Raw genomic sequence first — 20,780 nt, 5'->3', positions numbered from 1 at the left:
AAAAAAAAATATTTACAGGATGACTGGATAAATGCGAAGTTGAACTGGATAAAGGAGAGAGGGAGTGTAAAAACTGTTCACACATTTCTGGCTTGTGTAATTTGGTAAAACAGTGAGTGTCATTAAGACAACTGAAGGGGCGCCTGGGTGGCTCAGTGGGTTAAAGCCTCTGCCTTCGGCTCAGGTCATGAACCCAGGGTCCTGGGATCGAGCCCTGCACTGGGCTCTCTGCTCAGCGGGGAGCCTGCTCCTCCCTGCCCCCCCCCACCTGCCTCTCTGCCTACTTGGGATCTCTGCAAGTAAATAAATAAAAATCTTCACAAAAAATAAACATGCTGTATTGCGGTTATATTTATCATAAGCACATGGAAACATCAAATAGTTACACAAATGTTTAGAACAGGAGGCTGAAGGAGAGATCTAGGCTCGAGATACAAATTTGGGATTCATTAGACAAAGCTGATAATTTGGTTATGGAACAAAGTAGAGGCTGCCACCAGGTGCCCAGTGGGACAAACCTGACCCTCAGACATGTTTTGTTTGGCCCACATTGTTTACAGAAATTTTTGAGATTAGTGACAACATTTAAAAATGGGGAGACTTCACACAGAAATTCAAATTTTGGGTAATTTTGGAAAATACTAGAGGCATACTGCATGTCAACAACCAGCCGGAGCAAAGACCAGCAACTATAGCTTGCTGTTTTTTTTTTTTAAATAAAGCTTTATTGGAACACAACCATACCCATTCATTTATGAACTAAGACTGCTTTCCACACCACCATGGCAGACTGAGTTGTTGCAGCAGAGGCCATATGTCTCAGAGATAAATTATTCACTATCTAGCCCTTCACATAAAAAAATTTGCCAGCTCTTGAGCGACGGCTAAATGGAAGGAGGGCCACTCCTTTCTGTTGAGCTGTGTGCTCTTTCAGTATATCAGCCCCACCTGCTTACCCAGCTTGCTTCACTCAGGTGTGTTACCTGCTGTCCCAGGCAGATGCTCAAGATTATGACTGCAAATACATAGAGGGATGAGAGATTAAAACCAATCCTTGAGCCATTCAAACAAGCAAATGTTCAGAAAACAAACCTAAGAAGATACCACCCGAGATGAGGTGATTCCAAATGGATTATGGATTCAAAAGAAAAATTAAAAGACAAATAGAACAGAAGCAAATATGTCTTTCATCTTGGAGGGAGAACTTTTGAAACACTGATCAAATATCAGAAAATGGAGAGGAGGAGTCAAGATGGCGGAGAAGTAGCAGGCTGAGACTACTTCAGCTAGCAGGAGATCAGCTAGATAGCTTATCTAAAGATTGCAAACACCTGCAAATCCATCGGCAGATCGAAGAGAAGAAGAGAAGAATTCTGGAAACAGAAAAACAACCACTTTCTGAAAGGTAGGACTGGCGGAGAAGTGAATCCAAAGCGATGGGAAGATAGACCCCCGGGGGGAGGGGCCGGCTCCCGGCAAGCGGCGGAGCAACGGAGCACAAAATCAGGACTTTTAAAAGTCTGTTCCGCCGAGGGACATCGCTCCAGAGGCTAAACCGGGGCGAAGCCCACGCGAGGTCAGCGTGGCCCCAGGTCCCGCAGGGTCACAGAAGGATTGGGGGTGTCTGAGTGTCCCAGAGCTTGCGGGTATTGGAACGGGAAAACCGGCTACAGAGACAGAGCCGACAGTAAGCTCACAGCTCGGTGTTACCTTGAACTGGCCAAAGGCTCGGTGAGCTCGGAGTGCGGCCGGAGGTCAGGCAAACGGGAGTAACTGGGCGCTGTTCTCTGAGGGCGCACTGAGGAGTGGGGCCCTGGGCTCTCGGCTCCTCCGGGCCGGAGACCAGAAGGCCGCCATTTGTATTCCCGTCCTCGGGAACTCTACGAAAAGCGCTCAGGAAACAAAGCTCCTGAAAGCAAACCTGAGCAGATTACTCAGCCCGGCTCCCGGTAAGGGCGGTGCAATTCCGCCTGGGGCAAAGACACTTGAGAATCACTACACCAGGCCCCTCCCCCAGAAGATCAACAAGAAATCCAGCCAAGACCAAGTTCACCTACCAAGGAGTGCGGTTTCAATACCAAGGAGAGCAGTGGAATTCCAGAGGAGGAGAAAGCAAAGCACGGAACTCATGGCTTTCTCCCTGTGATTTTTTGTCTTGCAGTTAATTTAATTTTTTGGTTTTTCATTTTTTTTTCTCTTCTTCTGCTAAAATTTTTTCTAACTTTTACCCTTTTCTTAAACGTTTTTTAACTAGTTTATCTAATATATATTTTTTTCTTTTTTATATTTTTCTTTATTCGTTTTCTTTTTTTTTAATTCTTTTTTTTTTTCTTTCTTTCTTTTTGAACCTCTTTTTATCCCCTTTCTCCCCCCTCACGATTTGGGATCTCTTCGGATTCGGTTAAAGCATATTTTCCTGGGGTTATGGCCACCCTTTTAGTATTTTATTTGCTCCTTCATATACTCTTATCTGGACAAAATGACAAGGCGGAAAAATTCACCACAAAAAAAAGAACAAGAGGCAGTACCAAAGGCTAGGGACCTAATCAATACAGACATTGGTAATATGTCAGACCTAGAGTTCAGAATGACAATTCTCAAGGTTCTAGCCGGGCTCGAAAAAGGCATGGAAGATATTAGAGAAACCCTCTCGGGAGATATAAAAGTCCTTTCTGGAGAATAAAAAAACTAAAATCTAACCAAGTTGAAATCAAAAAAGCTATTAATGAGGTGCAAACAAAAATGGAGGCTCTCACTGCTAGGATAAATGAGGCAGAAGAAAGAATTAGCGATATAGAAGACCAAATGACAGACAATAAAGAAGCTGAGCAAAAGAGGGACAAACAGCTACTGGACCACGAGGGGAGAATTCGAGAGATAAGTGACACCATAAGACGAAACAACATTAGAATAATTGGGATTCCAGAAGAAGAAGAAAGAGACAGGGGAGCAGAAGGTATACTGGAGAGAATTATTGGGGAGAATTTCCCCACTATGGCAAAGGGAACGAGCATCAAAATTCAGGAGGTTCAGAAAACACCCCTCAAAATCAATAAGAATAGGCCCACACCCCATCACCTAAGAGTAAAATTTACAAGTCTTAGTGACAAAGAGAAAATCCTGAAAGCAGCCCAGGAAAAGAAGTTTGTAACACACAATGGTAAAAATATTAGATTGGCAGCTGACTTATCCACAGAGACCTGGCAGGACAGAAAGAGCTGGCATGATATTTTCAGAGCACTAAACGAGAAAAACATGCAGCCAATACTATATCCAGCTAGGCTATCATTGAAAATAGAAGGAGAAATTAAAAGCTTCCAGGACAAACAAAAACTGAAAGAATTTGCAAACACCAAACCAGCTCTACAGGAAATATTGAAAGGGGTCCTCTAAGCAAAGAGAGAGCCTACAAGTGGTAGATCAGAAAGGAACAGAGACCATATACAGTAACAGTCACTTTACAGGCAATACAAAGGCACTTAATTCATATCTCTCAATAGTTACCCTGAATGTTAATGGGATAAATGCCCCAATCAAAAGACACGGGATATCAGAATGGATAAAAAAACAAAACCCATCTATATATTGCCTCCAAGAAACTCATTTTAAGCCCAAAGATACCTCCAGATTTAAAGTTGGGGGGGGGGAGAATTTACCATGCTAATGGACATCAGAAGAAAGTAGGAGTGGCAATCCTTATATCAGATCAATTAGATTTTAAGCCAAAGACTATAATAAGAGATGAGGAAGGACACTATATCATACTCAAAGGGTCTGTCCAACAAGAAGATCTAACAATTTAAAATATCTATGCCCCCAACGTGGGAGCAGCCAACTATATAAACCAATTAATAACAAAATCAAAGAAACACATCAACAATAATATAATAATAGTAGGGGACTTTAACACTCCCCTCACTGAAATGGACAGATCATCCAAGCAAAAGATCAATAAGGAAATAAAGGCCTTAAATGACACACTGGACCAGATGGACATCACAGATATATTCAGAACATTTCATCCCAAAGCAACAGAATACACATTCTTCTCTAGTGCACATGGAACATTCTCCAGAATAGATCACATCCTCGGTCCTAAATCAGGACTCAACCGGTATCAAAAGATTGGGATCATTCCCTGCATATTTTCAGACCACAATGTTCTGAAGCTAGAACTCAACCACAAAAGGAAGTTTGGAAAGAACCCAAATACATGGAGACTAAACAGCATCCTTCTAAAGAATGATTGGGTCAACCGGGAAATTAAAGAATTGAAAAAAATCTTGGAAACAAATGATAATGAAAATACAACGGTTCAAAATCTGTGGGACACAACAAAGGCAGTCCTGAGAGGAAAATATATAGCGGTACAAGCCTTTCTTAAGAAACAAGAAAGGTCTCAGGTACACAACCTAACCCTACACCTAAAGGAGCTGGAGAAAGAACAAGAAAGAAACCCTAAGCCCAGCAGAAGAAGAGAAATCATAAAGATCAGAGCAGAAATCAATGAAATAGAAACCAAAAAAACAATAGAGCAAATCAACGAAACTAGGAGCTGGTTCTTTGAAAGAATTAATAAAATTGATAAACCCCTGGCCAGACTTATCAAAAAGAAAAGAGAAAGGACCCAAATAAATAAAATCATGAATGAAAGAGGAGAGATCACAACTAACACCAAAGAAATCGAAACTATTATAAGAACATACTATGAACAACTCTACGCCAACAAATTTGACAATCTGGAAGAAATGGATGCATTCCTAGACACATATAAACTATCACAACTGAACCAGGAAGAAATAGAAAGTCTGAACAGACCCATAACCAGTAAGGAGATTGAAATAGTCATTAAAAATCTCCAAACAAACAAAAACCCAGGGCCAGACGGCTTCCCAGGGGAATTCTACCAAACATTTAAAGAAGAACTAATTCCTATTCTCCTGAAACTGTTCCAAAAAATAGAAATGGAAGGAAAACTTCCAAACTCATTTTATGAGGCCAGCAACACCATGATCCCAAAACCAGACAAGGATCCCATCAAAAAAGAGAACTATAGACCCATATCCTTGATGAACACAGATGCGAAAATTCTCACCAAAATACTAGCCAATAGGATTCAACAGTACATGAAAAGGATTATTCACCACGACCAAGTGGGATTTATTCCAGGGCTGCAAGGTTGGTTCAACATCCGCAAATCAGTCAATGTGATACAACACATCAATAAAAGAAAGAACAAGAACCATATGATACTCTCGATAGATGCTGAAAAAGCATTTGACAAAATACAGCATCCCTTCCTGATCAGAACTCTTCAAAGTGTAGTGATAAAGGGCACATACCTCAATATCATCAAAGCCATCTATGAAAAACCCACCTCAAATATCATTCTCAATGGAGAAAAACTGAAAGCTTTTCCGCTAAGGTCAGGAACACGGCAGGGATGTCCATTATCACCACTGCTATTCAACATAGTACTAGAAGTCCTAGCCTCAGCAATCAGACAACAAAAGGCATGCAAATTGGCAAAGAAGAAGTCAAACTATCACTCTTCGCAGATGATATGATACTATATGTGGAAAACCCAAAAGACTCCACTCCAAAACTGCTAGAACTTGTAGAGGAATTCAGTAAAGTGTCAGGATATAAAAGCAATGCACAGAAATCAGTTGCATTTCTCTACACCAACAACAAGACAGAAGAAAGAGAAATTAAGGGGTCAATCCCATTTACAATAGCACCCAAAACTATAAGATACCTAGGAATAAACCTAACCAAAGAGGCTAAGAATCTATACTCAGAAAACTATAAAGTACTCATGAAAGAAATTGAGGAAGACACAAAGAAATGGAAAAATGTTCCATGCTCCTGGATTGGAAGAATAAATATTGTGAAAATGTCTATGCTACCTAAAGCAATCTACACATTTAATGCAATTCCTATCAAAGTACCATCCATCTTTTTCAAAGAAATGGAACAAATAATCCTAAAATTTATATGGAACCAGAAAAGACCTTGAATAGCCAAAGGGATATTGAAAAAGAAAGCCAAAGTTGGTGGCATCACAATTCCGGACTTCAAGCTCTATTACAAAGCTGTCATCATCAAGACAGCATGGTACTGGCACAAAAACAGACACATAGATCAATGGAACAGAATAGAGAGCCCAGAAATAGACCCTCAACTCTATGGTCAACTATTCTTCGACAAAGCAGGAAAGAATGTCCAATGGAAAAAAGACAACCTCTTCAATAAATGGTGTTGGGAAAATTGGACAGCCACATGCAGAAAATGAAACTGGACCATTTCCTTACACCACACACAAAAATAGACTCAAAATGGATGAAGGACCTCAATGTGAGAAAGGAATCCATCAAAATCCTTGAGGAGAACACAGGCAGCAACCTCTTCCACCTCAGCCGCAGCAACATCTTCCTAGGAACATCGCCAAAGGCAAGGGAAGCAAGGGCAAAAATGAATTATTGGGATTTCATCAAGATCAAAAGCTTTTGCACAGCAAAGGAAACAGTTAACAAAATCAAAAGACAACTGACAGAATGGGAGAAGATATTTGCAAACGACATATCAGATAAAGGACTAGTGTCCAAAATCTATAAAGAACTTAGCAAACTCAACACCCAAAGAACAAATAATCCAATCAAGAAATGGGCAGAGGACATGAACAGACATTTCTGCAAAGAAGACATCCAGATGGCCAACAGACACATGAAAAAGTGCTCCGTATCACTCGGCATCAGGGAAATACAAATCAAAACCACAATGCGATATCACCTCACACCAGTCAGAATGGCTAAAATCAACAAGTCAGGAAATGACAGATGCTGGCGAGGATGCGGAGAAAGGGGAACCCTCCTACACTGTTGGTGGGAATGCAAGCTGGTGCAACCACTCTGGAAAACAGCATGGAGGTTCCTCAAAATGTTGAAAATAGAACTGCCCTATGACCCAGCAATTGCACTATTGGGTATTTACCCTAAAGATACAAACGTAGTGATCCAAAGGGGCACGTGCACCCGAATGTTTATAGCAGCAATGTCCACAATAGCCAAACTATGGAAAGAACCTAGATGTCCATCAACAGATGAACGGATCAAGAAGATGTGGTATATATACACAATGGAATGGAATACTATGCAGCCATCAAAAGAAATGAAATCTTGCCATTTGCGACAACATGGATGGAACTAGAGCATATCATGCTTAGCGAAATACGTCAAGCGGAGAAAGACAACTATCATATGATCTCCCTGATATGAGGAAGTGGTGATGCAACATGGGGGCTTTAGTGGGTAGGAGAAGAATCAATGAAACAAGATGGGATTGGGAGGGAGACAAACCATAAGTGACTCTTAATCTCACAAAACAAACTGAGGGATGCTGGGGGGAGGGGGGTTGGGAGAAGGGGGGTGGGATTATGGACATTGGGGAGGGTATGTGCTTTGGTGAGTGCTGTGAAGTGTGTAAACCTGGCGATTCACAGACCTGTACCCCTGGGGATAAAAATATATGTTTATAAAAAAAAAAGAAAGAAAATGGAGAAGACTGTAATGCATTAAATTTGTACATTAAAAAGCAAAGCCTAAAAGCAAAAGCTAGAAAAAATGTCTGACAATAATAATAAATGCCTCAGGTATGAAGAGTTTTAGATCATTCAGAAAATGGCAATATCTCCCTCATAAAAAGGGAGAAGGGTGGTGAATAGGAAAGTCACAAAAACTGACAGGCCTACATACAAGAGGAAACAGACATATCTACAATCACAGGGGAAGATTTAAAAACTCAACATTCCAAAACCAAGAAGATTTTAAAAACAGAATATGACAGTAAGTTTCATTTTAGCGATACATACTAGAAAGTATAATTCAAACAACGTGTTGCTGTGGTAAAGACAGACAAATAAGCCAAGGAGCCTGGAAACAGACCAAAGTATACAAGGGACCAGAGTCTACCAGAGTTAGCGCTACAAATCTGTGAAAAAACATAGATTTTTGAATAAATGATTCTGGACTACCAGTTTTCAGCATGGAAAAAAAATTAAAAGTAGTTCCTTACTCACATAGCATGCAAAAAACCCCCAAGAGGTCCTACCGTTAAGACAAAACTTGAACATTTTAGAATAAAGTAGAGATCATCTTCCCAACATTGGAATAAGGAAGGCAATTCAGAAAATAGTAAAGCACTTAAAAAAAAGAAATAAATCTAATAACATTAAAATTTTAAAATTTTGTATGCATAAGAGACCCTAAAATAGACTAAGCCACAGATAAAAAGGACCGTTTTTTTCCCTCACTGATTTCTAATGGTACCTCTGTCATGTATTACTATTGAAAATGTATAAAGAACTCCCAACAAATCAAGAAAAAGATGGGAATGGCCCAATTTCAAAAAATAAGGCAAAAGATATAAACAGGTAATTTACAAACGAGGAACCCTGAATAGTCAATAAACATATGAAATACTCAAACTCATGAGTTTGAGAAATGTAAATTAAGAAATTAGAGAAATGTAAATTAAGAAATAAGAAATTTCCATTGGGCTCCCCGCTCTCTCTCTCTCTCAAATAAATAAAATAAAATAAATTTAAAAAAACAAATAAGAAATTTCATTTCATACCCATCAGACTGACACAAATTACTAAATGCAATAGCATCAATTGTTTGCCAGGATGGTGGTAGGACCTTGGCAGGTCCTAAGAAAGCTAAACATGTGATACTTGAAGATCCAGTAGTTCTTACTCTAGTTATGGACCTAAACCAACTCTCAAGATACACAAAACACATTAAAATGATTTATCCCAACTAGTTACTTCTATGGAGAAAGCAAAAGGACTTCAACTATATCTGTAACATTTTTCCTTTTTTAGAAACTTTCTATTTTTAAAAAAGATTTTATTTATTTATTTTAAAGAGTGTGCAAGCACGAGTTGGGGTATGGGCAGACGGAAGAGAGAATCTCAAGCAAACTCCCCACCAAGCGCAGAGCCCCATGTGGGGCTCGATCTCATGACCCTGAGATCATGACTTAAAATAAAATCGAGAGTTGGACTCTTAATTGAGCCACCCAGGGGCCCCAACTCTTCTTATTTATTGAAAAGATTTCATGCACCAGTAAGAATGGCTTCAGTGAAGCCATCAGACAATATTAAGTGCTGGGAAGGATGCTGAGCAGCTCCCACAATCACATATTCTGCTAGGAGAAGTGCAACTGTAACTAGGACAATGCCTTTGCAAGCCTATCTGGCAGTTATCTACCAGAAGTAAACATGCACCTATCCCAGGACCCAACACTGCTCCCCGTGTGTTAATGCAACAGAAACGCACAGACAGGCACACCTTGCTTTCATTATCGTCTACTTCACTGAGTTTGCAGATACTGCGTTTTTGTTTTGTTTTATAAATTGAAGGTTTGCAGAGACTCTGCATCAAGCTAGTCTAACAACTCCATTTTTCCAACAGCATTTGCTCATTTTGTGTCTCTGAGTCACATTCTTGCAATATTTTAAACTTTATCATTATTATTATATTTGTTATGGTGATGTCATCAGTGTTCATGACTTGCTAAAAGTTCAGATGACAATGAGCATTATTTTGGGAAAGAAAGTGTGAGTGACAGTGGGAGAGGGTCAGAGGGAGAGAGAATATTAAGCAAGCTTGGAGCCTAACGCTGGGCTCAATCTCAGGACCCCGAGATCATGACCTAAGACAAAATCAAGAGTTCGATACTTAACCGACTGCACCACCCAGCACCCCGATGGTTAGCATTTTTTTTTTAAAGATTTTATTTATTTATTTGACAGAGATCCCAAGTAGGCAGAGAGGCAGGCAGAGAGAGGAGGAAGCAGGCTCCCCGCTGAGCAGAGAGCCTGATGCGGGGCTTGATCCCAGAACCCTGAGATCATGACCTGAGTTGAAGGCAGAGGCTTAACCCACTGAGCCACCCAGGCACCCCGCAATGGTTAGCATTTTTTAACAATATGTTTTAATTAAGGTGTATACACTTTTTTTTTTTTTAGATTTAATGGTATTATACACTTACTAGGCTACAGTATAGTATAAATGTTAACTTTTACATGCAATGGGAAACAAAAAATTCATTTGACTTCCTTTTTTGCAATGCTCACTTTTACTCTGGTGCTCTGAAACCTAACCCATACTATCTCCAAGGTCTGCCTCTATGGGTTCGCCACAAGACATACCAAAGAATATACGCAGTGGCGCTACTCATATAGCCCCAAACTGGAAACCTCCCCGATGCCCATCCCAAGAGAATAGATAAACTGGTCTAGACCAGTGAAAGACCACACAACACAGAATGGAACCCATCTACATGCAAAGACATGGCTGTTTCTCACAGTAACATTCAGTGAAGAAAGCCAGACGTTAGAACAGTCTGTATGAAGTTCAAGAACAGCCAAAATTAGTCTGTGGTGTTAGAAGTTGAGATAAGGTTATCCTTGGGAGAAATGAGTGACAAGAGTACTGCTAGGCTGGTAAGGTTGCTCCTTGATCTGGACACTAGTTACATGAACGTGTTCATTTGTGAAAATTCACAGACCCGTACAGTTATGATTTTTTTTTTTTAAGATTTTATTTATTTATTTGACAGACAGAGATCACAAGTAGGCAGAGAGGCAGGCAGAGAGAAAGGAGGAAGCAGGCTCCCTGCTGAGCAGAGAGCCCGACGTGGGGCTCGATCCCATGACCCTGAGATCATGACCTGAGCCAAAATCAGAGGCTTTAACCCACTGAGCCACCCAGGCGCCCCCAGTTATGATATTTTTATTTTGTGTTGCCAAACAGAAGAAAGAAACAAAGGAAAGAGGAACAGAATATTAGCGTATGTTTGATTTTGACAGTGAAACCATATGTTACTTTTCTTCTCTACTTTTATATTAGTCACAGTGCTCTATCACTTAAAATAAGTGCACCACTTAAAATAAAAGCACATAGGCATTTCTAATATTCTCTCTTAAGCACTGAAAAGTGCCCCTTTCTGCTGTCCTGTGGGGCTGTTATTTCTGGAGACCCCCATTTGGCCAACTCACCATAGTTGCTTTTGGGGGCTTTTCTCTCAAGCACCAATGGTTCTTTTCCATTCTCCAAACTGTAGTTCTCAGGTTTAGAAACTGGAAGCCCTGCTCGTTTAAAAAAGAAAGAACAAAAAAGAAACAGGACTTAACTATCTGTGATGGGCACAAAGACCTATTCTATAACATAGACCCAATCCTATGATCTACAAAGACAGGGTATTATAGGAAGATCAGGAATGAGGGAGGGTGGGCTTCTGAATGCTGCTTAAAGTATTTGAAACAAGAGTCTGGGTCTGGGAAGGTGCTTATATGCATTGGAAAAGGCAGATATTTTTGCCTGTCAAAAAGAAGAGAACTTCTAGGGTACCTGGCTGGCTCAGTCCACAGAGCATGGGACCCTTGATCTCAGGGTCATGAGGTCAAGAATCACACTGGGCAGAGAGCTTACTTTAAAAGACAGAGAGAAGAGAATTTCTCTTTTTTCTCTATTGAGGAATTCTCTCGTCCAGGGAGACACTACAGGTGAGTGCTTTAGCTTTGGGAAGAGATGAAGAAAGCGGACCTCAGTGGCTAAAAGTTGTGACCATGGTGACCAGAATTTTTGTCTTCTTTCTAAAGGTTTTTCTCTTCTTCCTTCTTTAGTTACCAGAACCCACTTTCTTAGAGAATTTATTACATAAGCACAAAACGAACTCAAGGCCAAAAGCATTCAATTGGAAAACGATGGCAACAAATTAGGGGTTCAGATGTAATTTACAATGTTCATGTGTAACTATCACTGGGAAGAGTTAACATAGTTTCTTCTACCCAGTGTGAATCATATAAGGGCACACATTATGCACACGCGCACACACACCCCCCCAGAGAGGTGAACACGAGATCCCTACTGGCTGGAGAGTACTCTAACTGGAAGAATCATGCAACCTTGGAGCTGCCAATGGCCATCTCTGCCACAGGGGGAGATCCTAAGAATAAAGCTTAGACAGAGTAATGCCAAGCCACATGTTTAAAAAAATTAAGAAAATTTCTGCCAGTATATAGGATTCCCTGAATCAATATTTTTATCCCCTTTAAGCCAGTGTGAATTAGGTTTCTAACATTCGAAAAAGAATTTTGACACAAAACCAGCATAGACATTTCACCAAGAAACTATGGCAGAAATAGATTTTTCTCTGGGCCCAAAGGGAGCAATACTTTATGATTCCTGAATGCAAAGGTAAAGGCTTCATTAAGCTATTTCACTTCCAGTAACGTAATGATGTCCCCATACACAGATTCTAGAGTCACGATGAGAACCCATCCTTACAAAGCGAGACCAGGTTCTTATAGTTCTCCAGCATCACCTCCCTTTGTGCGGGATCCAGCTTCCCCCACTCCTCTGGGGTGAAGTCCATGGCCACGTCCTTGAACGTCACTGATGCCTAAGACACAAACACACTTTTGTTCACCATCTCTCACTTAACAGACTCAATTTCAACCCCCAGTTTCTGCTGGCCCTCGAGCAGATGCGTAAGCTATACACAGGACAGGAAATAACAGTAATGTACTAGATTTGAAATACTCTAGGTATAAAGTCACTGGGTATCAATCATGTGCCAGGCAGACTGCGGATTCAGTATGAGAATCCAGAGAGGTAAGACTACAGTTTCTCCATTGAGACTATCATTTTTCTAGGGAATACAAAGTTAAAACATGAATCAACGGGTCAGCAGTGCAGGTTGGCAAAGTAAACAAAACTTGGCCCGAGGAAAAAGGCATGTCTGAGTCATTCTCCTTGTGTGTCCTCAATAAAAACTTAAAGAATCAATCTAGCCAACCAGAAGATGAACTGAAACACAGGATTTGGAGATGCGAAATAGTCACGCAGTGAGAAGACTGACAGTCAAGCACAGAATTCAAAGGAAAAAGCATTAAACTAGAAACTAACAGGAACAAATTAATTGAAGGTACAGATATAACTTATAAATGTTCCTGTGTAAATATCACAGGGTCAAGTTTATATAACACAAAATATATAAAAGCTGTGATGAATTATAAAAAGTAAGGTAAATGTTAACTTTTGGAGACTAACTGGAGAGAATATGAAAAATCTTTTTACTATTTATAACATTTATTTAAATCTAAAATTATTTCAAAATAAAGTTTCCAAAGTAGAAATAATCTGAGACTTAAGTAATAAAACAAAATCAAGAATCATCTTTGGAAAATAAAATACAATATGAAAATCATTAAGTAGCCACTGAGTAGATATTATAAGGAAAAAATGACCTTGTTCCTATAATCTGCATATCTGTAGCTAAAATGACACACAATAGGAATTAATTTCCAAACCATTAAAAGAAAAAAAACAAACAAAAATGCAAGCTATTGCATGAAAGGCAGAAAATACAAAAGAAATAAAGCATAATAAACAATTATAAAAATCACGTGGCAAGAAAAATCTGAAACATAAAGTTAATATGACTTAGTTCATTTACCGCATAAAAAGGTGTTTTTTTTAAAAAAAAAAAAATCGAAATCCTATTTACAGAAAGGACACTCAAACAAAAAACCCAAAGCTGGGAATGAGAGGGAAGTGGAAAGAGATATACACCAAACTGTCCTCCTCCGTAGGGAGAGGGGGAGGGCTGAATTTGGGGAGGCAAGTAATAGTATGCTTATTATATATATCTGTGCTGTTCACCTGGTTACAGTGAGCAAGAATTAAAACTTTAATATTTTTTAAAAATCTAATACATTAAAGATAAAAAAAAAAAAAAAAAAAAAAAAAGAGCAACCAGCCCAGGCAAATTCCAGTAAGAAAGATAGTTGTTAGCATCAAACAAAATCTAATGCAATGCAAAAGACAGTTTTTAAAATTTATATAAAAGATCAGTGGGTTAAGCCTCTGCCTCTACCTTCAGCTCAGGTCATGATCTCAGGGTCCTGGGACTGAGCCCCACATCAGGCTCTCTGTTCAGCAGGAAACCTGCTTCCCCTCTCTCTCTGCCTGCCTCTCTGCCTACTTGTGATCTCTCTCTCTCTCTCTCTCTGTCAAATAAATAAATAAAATCTTAAAAAAAAAAAAAGGTCTAATCCATCCTGAAGCTATTAACAGTCTTAAATCCAATATCAAAGTGTTGAAATATATAAAGCATTCACCCCTCCTCTGGTACCTACACCCTGATTCTCCTCTGGCCACTATGTTTGGCTACTGTTAGTATAGCTCAGGTATTACTAATTCCATCCCTGATTCATGGATGGGATGTGTATTTGTTTGAGTGTGTGCAGGTATATTCCCTAGGCCTCACCAATTAATTAGAGAATTACAACTATATCTGGCCAAAAATGGTGCCAGAATATTCCTCATACCCGTTCAAGAGTTAATTCCAGGACCTGGGCTCCAGTGACTAGGAGACAAGATAACTTTTTTCTGTGGTCTTCAACATAGGGAAGATGTAAGCTTGAATTTGTTAGGAACAGGCACTAAGGAAAAAAGCCTGCTTGAGAACACAATGAGAGAAACAAAAACAAAAACAAAAAATAAAACTCAATGAAATGGAGAGAATACATGCTAATATTACTGTCTGGGTTCTATTTCTAGCCACACTTGGATTTTTCAGTTATGTGACTCAATAACTCTTTTTGCTTAAGCCAATCTGAATTTTCATGAGCTGCAACTTACAACTTCTGGACTGATAAAGTCTTCAGTAATCATGTAAGGCAGCTGAGAAAGCAATGGAAATAAGCAAGTATAGAAGGATCCTGAGAAAGGATGCCTGGCTGACTTAGTCAGATGAGTTTATGACTCTGGTCATGAATTCAAGACCCAAGTTGGGTGTGGAGATTGCTTAAATAAGTAAAAAACTTATTAAAAAAAAAAAAAAACTTAAAAAAAAAGGGATCCTGAGAAGTCACTTTTCAAATAGTAATAGTAGTGCAATGTCTACTTTCTACACTCCGATTATAGTAGCAAAGAGAAAGCGAACAGAGGTATGCCACACACATCATGGAGAGTTCTTTTCTCCTACCCACCTTCTTTTCATAAAAACTTTCAAATATACAGGGGTGCCTGGGTTGCTCAGTGGGTTAAAGCCTCTGCTTTTGGCTCGGGTCATGATTCTAGGATCCTGGGATCAAGCCCCACATCTGGCTCTCTGCTTAGCAGGAAGCCTGTTTCCTCCTCTCTCTCTCTCTCTGCCTACTTGTGATCTGTCAAATAAATAAATCTTTAAAAAAAAAAACTTTCAAATATACAAAAAAATTGAGAGACTAACACACTATTCACCCATATGGTACAGCCACCACTCAAGTTCAACAATCCCTGATATATTCTCTTGGGTGGGGGTTGGGAAGTAAGCCGCAGACGTTAACACTTCACCTCTAAAATACTTCAATGTTCATCATCACGGAAGACCGGATTCTAGCTCTTTAAATTAAATCCTGCACAGGCTTTCCCCTTTTAGCACTTCTTTGAACTATTTGAACCCTTGTTTTCATAATTCGCTTCAGCATTTAAGGTGCTTTCTTACACTTCTATTTAACAGTCATATGTATGTTGTTTCCCCTAGACAGACACATATTTCAATAGGTATGTGCCACATCTTTCAAAATAGTTTTCCTATGTTATTCAAGCACAGAAATTAGCATAAAAGTTAAAAGAAGGGCAAGGCTTTCTACATACCTACTGATAATGACAATAAACACTAGGTGGAGAAGGTACTAGAGGTACATACTAGCCATTTTCTACCGAGTTCATTAGATACTCAAGGAGTCTCTTAGAGCTGGAATCCAGCTCTCTATACGGGCTCTACCGGACACAGAAACTCCTAATCAAAAGCGAGAGAGTACATCTGTACTCTGAGAAATAATGGGGAGAGGGGTTTTTTTAACAGAGACTCACACTCACCTGGGATCTAGCTGTGAGGCGCAGAGCTGCCACTTCTCCCTCTTCTGTGCTCTGCTCTGGGGAAAAGGGAGAGTCCTGGGAAGACAGAGCTAAGGACAAGAAAGCAGTATAATGATAGGGCCTAGAACCATCCTGTGACTTTGATTTACAAGTCGAAAATTCCCTCCCCATACTAATGGTGCTCCCTACAAACACTGTAAAGAAAGGGAGGGAGCCCCAAAAAACCCAGGATCCCGGGATCATGGAGAAATGTCTACAAGTGTTGCTACTCAGGACTTAAGTTCACTCAGTTGCTGTAATTCTAACACATTCTGGAAAGATGGCACACTCTGATCTAGAAATAAAACTAAGTCAGTTTTCCCCCTGAGCTTAATGTCCATATTAAAAAAAAAAAAAAAAAAAACAGGCTCAGTAGCTTTCAGAAATCACCCTGCAAGCTTATTTAAAACGAAGATTGCTGCATACCACCTCCAAATAATTATCATTAGTTGAATCTATGGTGCAATCTAGAAATCTAACAGGCACTCAGGAAGGTAATCCTGATGTAGGAGGTCACAGACCAAACTTCAACAAAGACTGCTCTGGTAAACTGGAGGTCAGTTACTGACTTCTAGGCCCGCTTTCTCCTATATAACACAAAAAATGATTTGCTTATTGAAGTCACATGGTAATCGTGCAAAGTGGCATAAAAGGTGTGGAAAATATTTTGCCAACCAGAAAGCGAAATTCTCAGACCCACGACTGAGGCTAAGTTGGCATAATCATCTGGGAGGAAGAATGTGTGCGGAAAAAGTAATCGAGGCTCTGCTCCCGCCTTAGAAGCTAACCTTACGCTCGGATTTTGGGGGTGGCTTTGAAGGGTCCATTATGCGCCCAGCTGGAGAGGAGAGAGGGTGGATCCCACACCAAGCCCTTCGTGCTCCCTGCAAGAGCCCATGGGTCCCCCAGACAAAGGAGACGGACAGCCCTCTCGGCCAAGAGTCACCTTCTGTGAGGCAACTGATTTTCCTTTCGGGAGGAAAGAATTTCTCCCTCCCCAACACAAGTTCAACAACACTTCGGCAACTCCTACCTCTCTTCTCAGGCTTGTCGGCCAAGTCGGTCTCCATGATCACTCCCTGCTCCGGGTTCCGAATATTCTGATCTCCCACCCAGTTCAGACTTCTCCGGGCAGAACAGCGAGAAGCCCCCGCGGCCTCGTCGTCCTCCTTCCTGCCCTCCCTCCGGGGGCTCTGCTGCTGGAAGGCTTCGATCAGATCGGGTCGGGATTTTTCCTCACTCTCGAGCCTGGCTCGGTCCTACGAGGCTGGAATCTGGAAACCGGGGACAGCATCCCTGAGGCTGGGTGCCAGGTGCCTGTCCCTGCCGCCTGCAGCTGTCCCTGGGGGCACTGAGCGGCTGCGAGGGACCAGCCAGGTACCAGGCGCGCAGACAAATCCCGCCGCGCTCCGGGCTTGGCCCCGCGCCCCGCCAAGGCCCCGCGCCCCGCCCCTCGCGCACCCGCCGGCACCGCGCTCACACCCGCGTCCCGGGGAGGCTGCAGCCGCGGGAGGGATTCGGGACGGAGCTCGAAGGGATGGGGCTCATGGTCCGCCCTCGAGGCCCCCTCCATAAACGCGCACTCCAGCCCCGACTGGGCATGAACTGATGCCCTAGGGGCCACCATCCAGGCTGAGTGGAGAAGAGCGCCATGGGAACGGCCAACTCACCTCCCATCCCGGGCCTGACAAAGGCTACGAACTTCTTGGGCCGGCTCGGAGTCGCGCATGCGTAAGAAGGAGCGGGGCAAGGCTGCCAGGCCTCAGCCAGCCCCGGAACTACGAATCCCAGAAGCCCCTGGGCGTTGCCATACTCCGTTTCTCTGCAGGTGGGAGCACACGTGGCGCGGTTGGGAGAATCGAGGGAGCTGTGGTCTCCTTCCCTCTCGCGAGAGTATCGGGCCGCGGTGCTGGTGTCGGATTCACCCAAGGGAGAGCGCGAACGGTGGAGAGACAGAGCGGAGTTGGTATCGGTACCCGAGCCTTGTGTGCTCGTGGGACTGCCCCGCAGTGCTTAGGGCTGCTGAGGAATTCAACCCTAATGACTTACCTGTAAACTATATTACAGGATATGTCTTTTCCCATACTTTTGCCCTCCCCAAACTCAGCCTTTGCCTTCAAACAACGTGAAAGTCGTGTTTTGCAGAACAGCAGATTGTCTACCCAGACCGATGTTCCTGTATCCAGAGACTGCTTTGTGATACTGCAAATTAACTTGCATAAAATAGATGAGTTGAAAAGACTCAGCCAGTTTCAACAAATTTGGAGCAATAGATTTCCTTGCAGCCGTAAAAATTTAATTTATATAAAGAGGTTGTTTGCTCAGTGGAATACTGTTAGTCTCCGATTCTGCTCTTGCACGAAGCTGCCCAGCCCAAACTAAACATCTAAATACATCTAAACTGCTCTTCCTCTTCTCAGTGAATTGTTTTCACTGTCCATAAACCCGTTCACAAAAGCCAGAACCAGAATATCCTCAACTCTTCCTTTTCACTATTTATCTCCCAAGTCCTATTTGTTACATTTTTAAACAGCTCTCCAGTTTTGTTCATCTCTTTCTATTCCCACTGGCCTTCCCTTATCTCCGACCACCACCATTTCACGAGGATTACACCGAGTCTCCTAAGTGATTTTCCTAATTCCATTTTTCTCTCCTGTGTGTCCATTCTCCACACTTTCTGGGCACTGATCATTCTAGAGCCAGAATTTAATGTTCCTTTACTGCTTAAAACTTTTGAAATGGCTTTCAAAAAACTTTGAGGAAAGATGATTGTTAGTCCCCAGGAGAAGGTACTCCTTCTCTGGTTCCCATTATCTGCTGTGGCTCACACGCTTGTGTAATCCTCTCTTCCTGTGTAATCTCTTCAGGAGTTAAGTAGCACCTGGGACTTACTGTTAAAACAATTGAACACAACAAAGGTGATGTGTCTCTTGCCTCTTGGCTGGAGACTTCTTGCTGGCTTTGATGAAGCAAGGGTGTGATGTTGGAGGGCTCACATGGCAAGGATCTATGGATGGACTTCAGCCAACAGTCAGCAAGAACTAAAATCTGTCAACAAACCCCAGGTGCTTGGAAGCGGATCATTTCTAGTAGAATCGTCAATGAGAACCCAGTCCTGGCCCAAACCTTAATAGCTGGCTGCAGAGGACCCAGATAAGCTGTGCTCAGACCTCACCCAAAGATACCATGTGATAATAAATGTATGCTGTATTGAGCTACTAAGTATATAGTAATATTGCTATGCAAAGAAAAGATTACTAATACAGCATCCTAATGTAGAGGACTAACTCCTTTCCCAAAACCTAACCTGAATATCCATTGGAAGGAGGGAGGTTGTTGAATTGAGAAACTATTGAAAAATTGATTGGCGGGGCACCTGGGTGGCTCAGTCATTAAGCGTCTACCTTTGGCTCAGGTCATGATCCCAGGGTTCTGGGATTGAGCCCCACATCTGCCACCCTGCTCAGCGGGAAGCCTGCTTCTCTCTCCCCAACTCTCCTTGTTGTGTTCCCTCTCGCGCTGTGTCTCTCTGTCCGATAAATAAAATCTTTAAAGCAGAAATTGATTGGAAACCCTCTGGAAGGTAGATGGCTACAGTTGGTCCTAGGAAGTGGGGTGCTTTTTGGTGTTTTGTTGTGCTCCTTTCCATCTACTCCCACACTACCCTGTGTAATTCTTTGCCCACTCCTTCACCATTGCACAGGGTAGCCCTAGAACAGGGCCAGGAGAAGAGTGGATATTAATAGATGCAATCATACCCACCTCAAAGGGTTTTATTGAGCTTTCTCCCATTCTGACACACACACACACACACACACTGAGCCAGGCAATTACTGTAAAAAAAAAAAAAAAAGAGGTAGAGATAGAAAGGTTCTCTGAGGGATAAGATCATCTGGTAGGTAGAGAGTAGTAAATGCCATAGATTCTCTGTTTTTAAAATAACTCAAATTCCCCTAAATAGTCTTTGCCCTGTCTACATACAAACATATGATCTACAACTTGGGCACTTCCTGGTGAGTTGAAGAAGACTGAGGAAACACTCCAGGGCTTGGTTCCCTTCCCATCCTGTGTTACCAGCTTATAACCTGGGCCTGGAGAGTATGGGTTTACAGGGAAAAAGAAATACCTGAAGAACTCTGTTGCCATAAAAAGAAAATAAACTGAAAAAAATTTAAACTGGACAATTTATAGAAGATAAAGCAGAATTAGTGGATCATTTAGGATAAAATATATGTATTTAAAAAAAGTTGTCCTAAAAGATAAAGGAGGGCATAAGAAATATTTAGTGAGAATGTATCATAAAAACGAAACCATGTGTGAAAAATAAATGGTTGAAATAAAATAGTCAATATTTTATTGAATACCAGAATGTATAAAGCTAGAGTAAATTTTAAAGCTGGGCACCACTCTTCCATAAGAGACAGAAATGGATAAAAAGTTGAAAAATATAAAAGAAATTTTTAAAAAAGATTTTATTTAATATTTGACAGAGAGAGACACAGCGAGAGAGGGAACACAAGCAGCGGAAGTGTAGGAGGGAGAACAGGCTTCTGGCTGAGCAGGGAGCCTGATGCCAGGCTTGATCTAGGACCCTGGGATCATGATTGGAGCTGAAGGCAGATGTCTAACAAGTGAGCCACCCACGTGCCCCTAGAAAAGAAATGTTAAGCAACATGGAGACTGAATAGTTACTTATATAATGAGAATCCTAAAAGGAAAGGAAGAATAAACAGGTAAAACACTGAAAGAAATAATAACCAAGGATTATAGAGAAATGAAAGTTTAGGAACTTCAATAGAAAGT

General features: G+C 41.3%; 1 protein-coding gene across 4 annotated transcripts in view; it reads right to left on the bottom strand.

Annotated features, from left to right (window-relative positions):
• The window catches only part of ZNF286A (zinc finger protein 286A), a 28,517-nt gene extending 10,620 nt beyond the window's left edge, over positions 1-17,897 (bottom strand). Inside the window, exons 1-5 of one of the 4 annotated variants that reach the window (XM_013049630.2) lie at positions 17,648-17,897; positions 17,011-17,251; positions 15,939-15,994; positions 12,357-12,471; positions 11,066-11,155 (exon numbers count right to left, since the gene is read on the bottom strand). In XM_013049630.2, coding sequence (XP_012905084.1) covers positions 11,066-11,155; positions 12,357-12,471; positions 15,939-15,994; positions 17,011-17,047 — 298 coding nt within the window. In that variant the 5' untranslated portion in view covers positions 17,048-17,251; positions 17,648-17,897. Of the gene's footprint in view, positions 1-11,065; positions 11,156-12,356; positions 12,472-15,938; positions 16,028-17,010; positions 17,252-17,647 lie in introns of all 4 variants that reach the window. The other 3 variants (XM_004779862.3, XM_045085404.1, XM_004779861.3) reach the window with 3 other exon arrangements.
• Positions 17,898-20,780: the final 2,883 nt, after the last annotated feature.

This window comes from Mustela putorius, unplaced genomic scaffold (assembly GCF_011764305.1).
Source record: "Mustela putorius furo isolate JIRA1106 unplaced genomic scaffold, ASM1176430v1.1 tig00000867_pilon_pilon_pilon, whole genome shotgun sequence".
NCBI classification, from domain to species: domain Eukaryota; kingdom Metazoa; phylum Chordata; class Mammalia; order Carnivora; family Mustelidae; genus Mustela; species Mustela putorius.
Note: the sequence above shows the minus strand (reverse complement) of the source record. Positions and strands in the feature narration are given on the sequence as shown.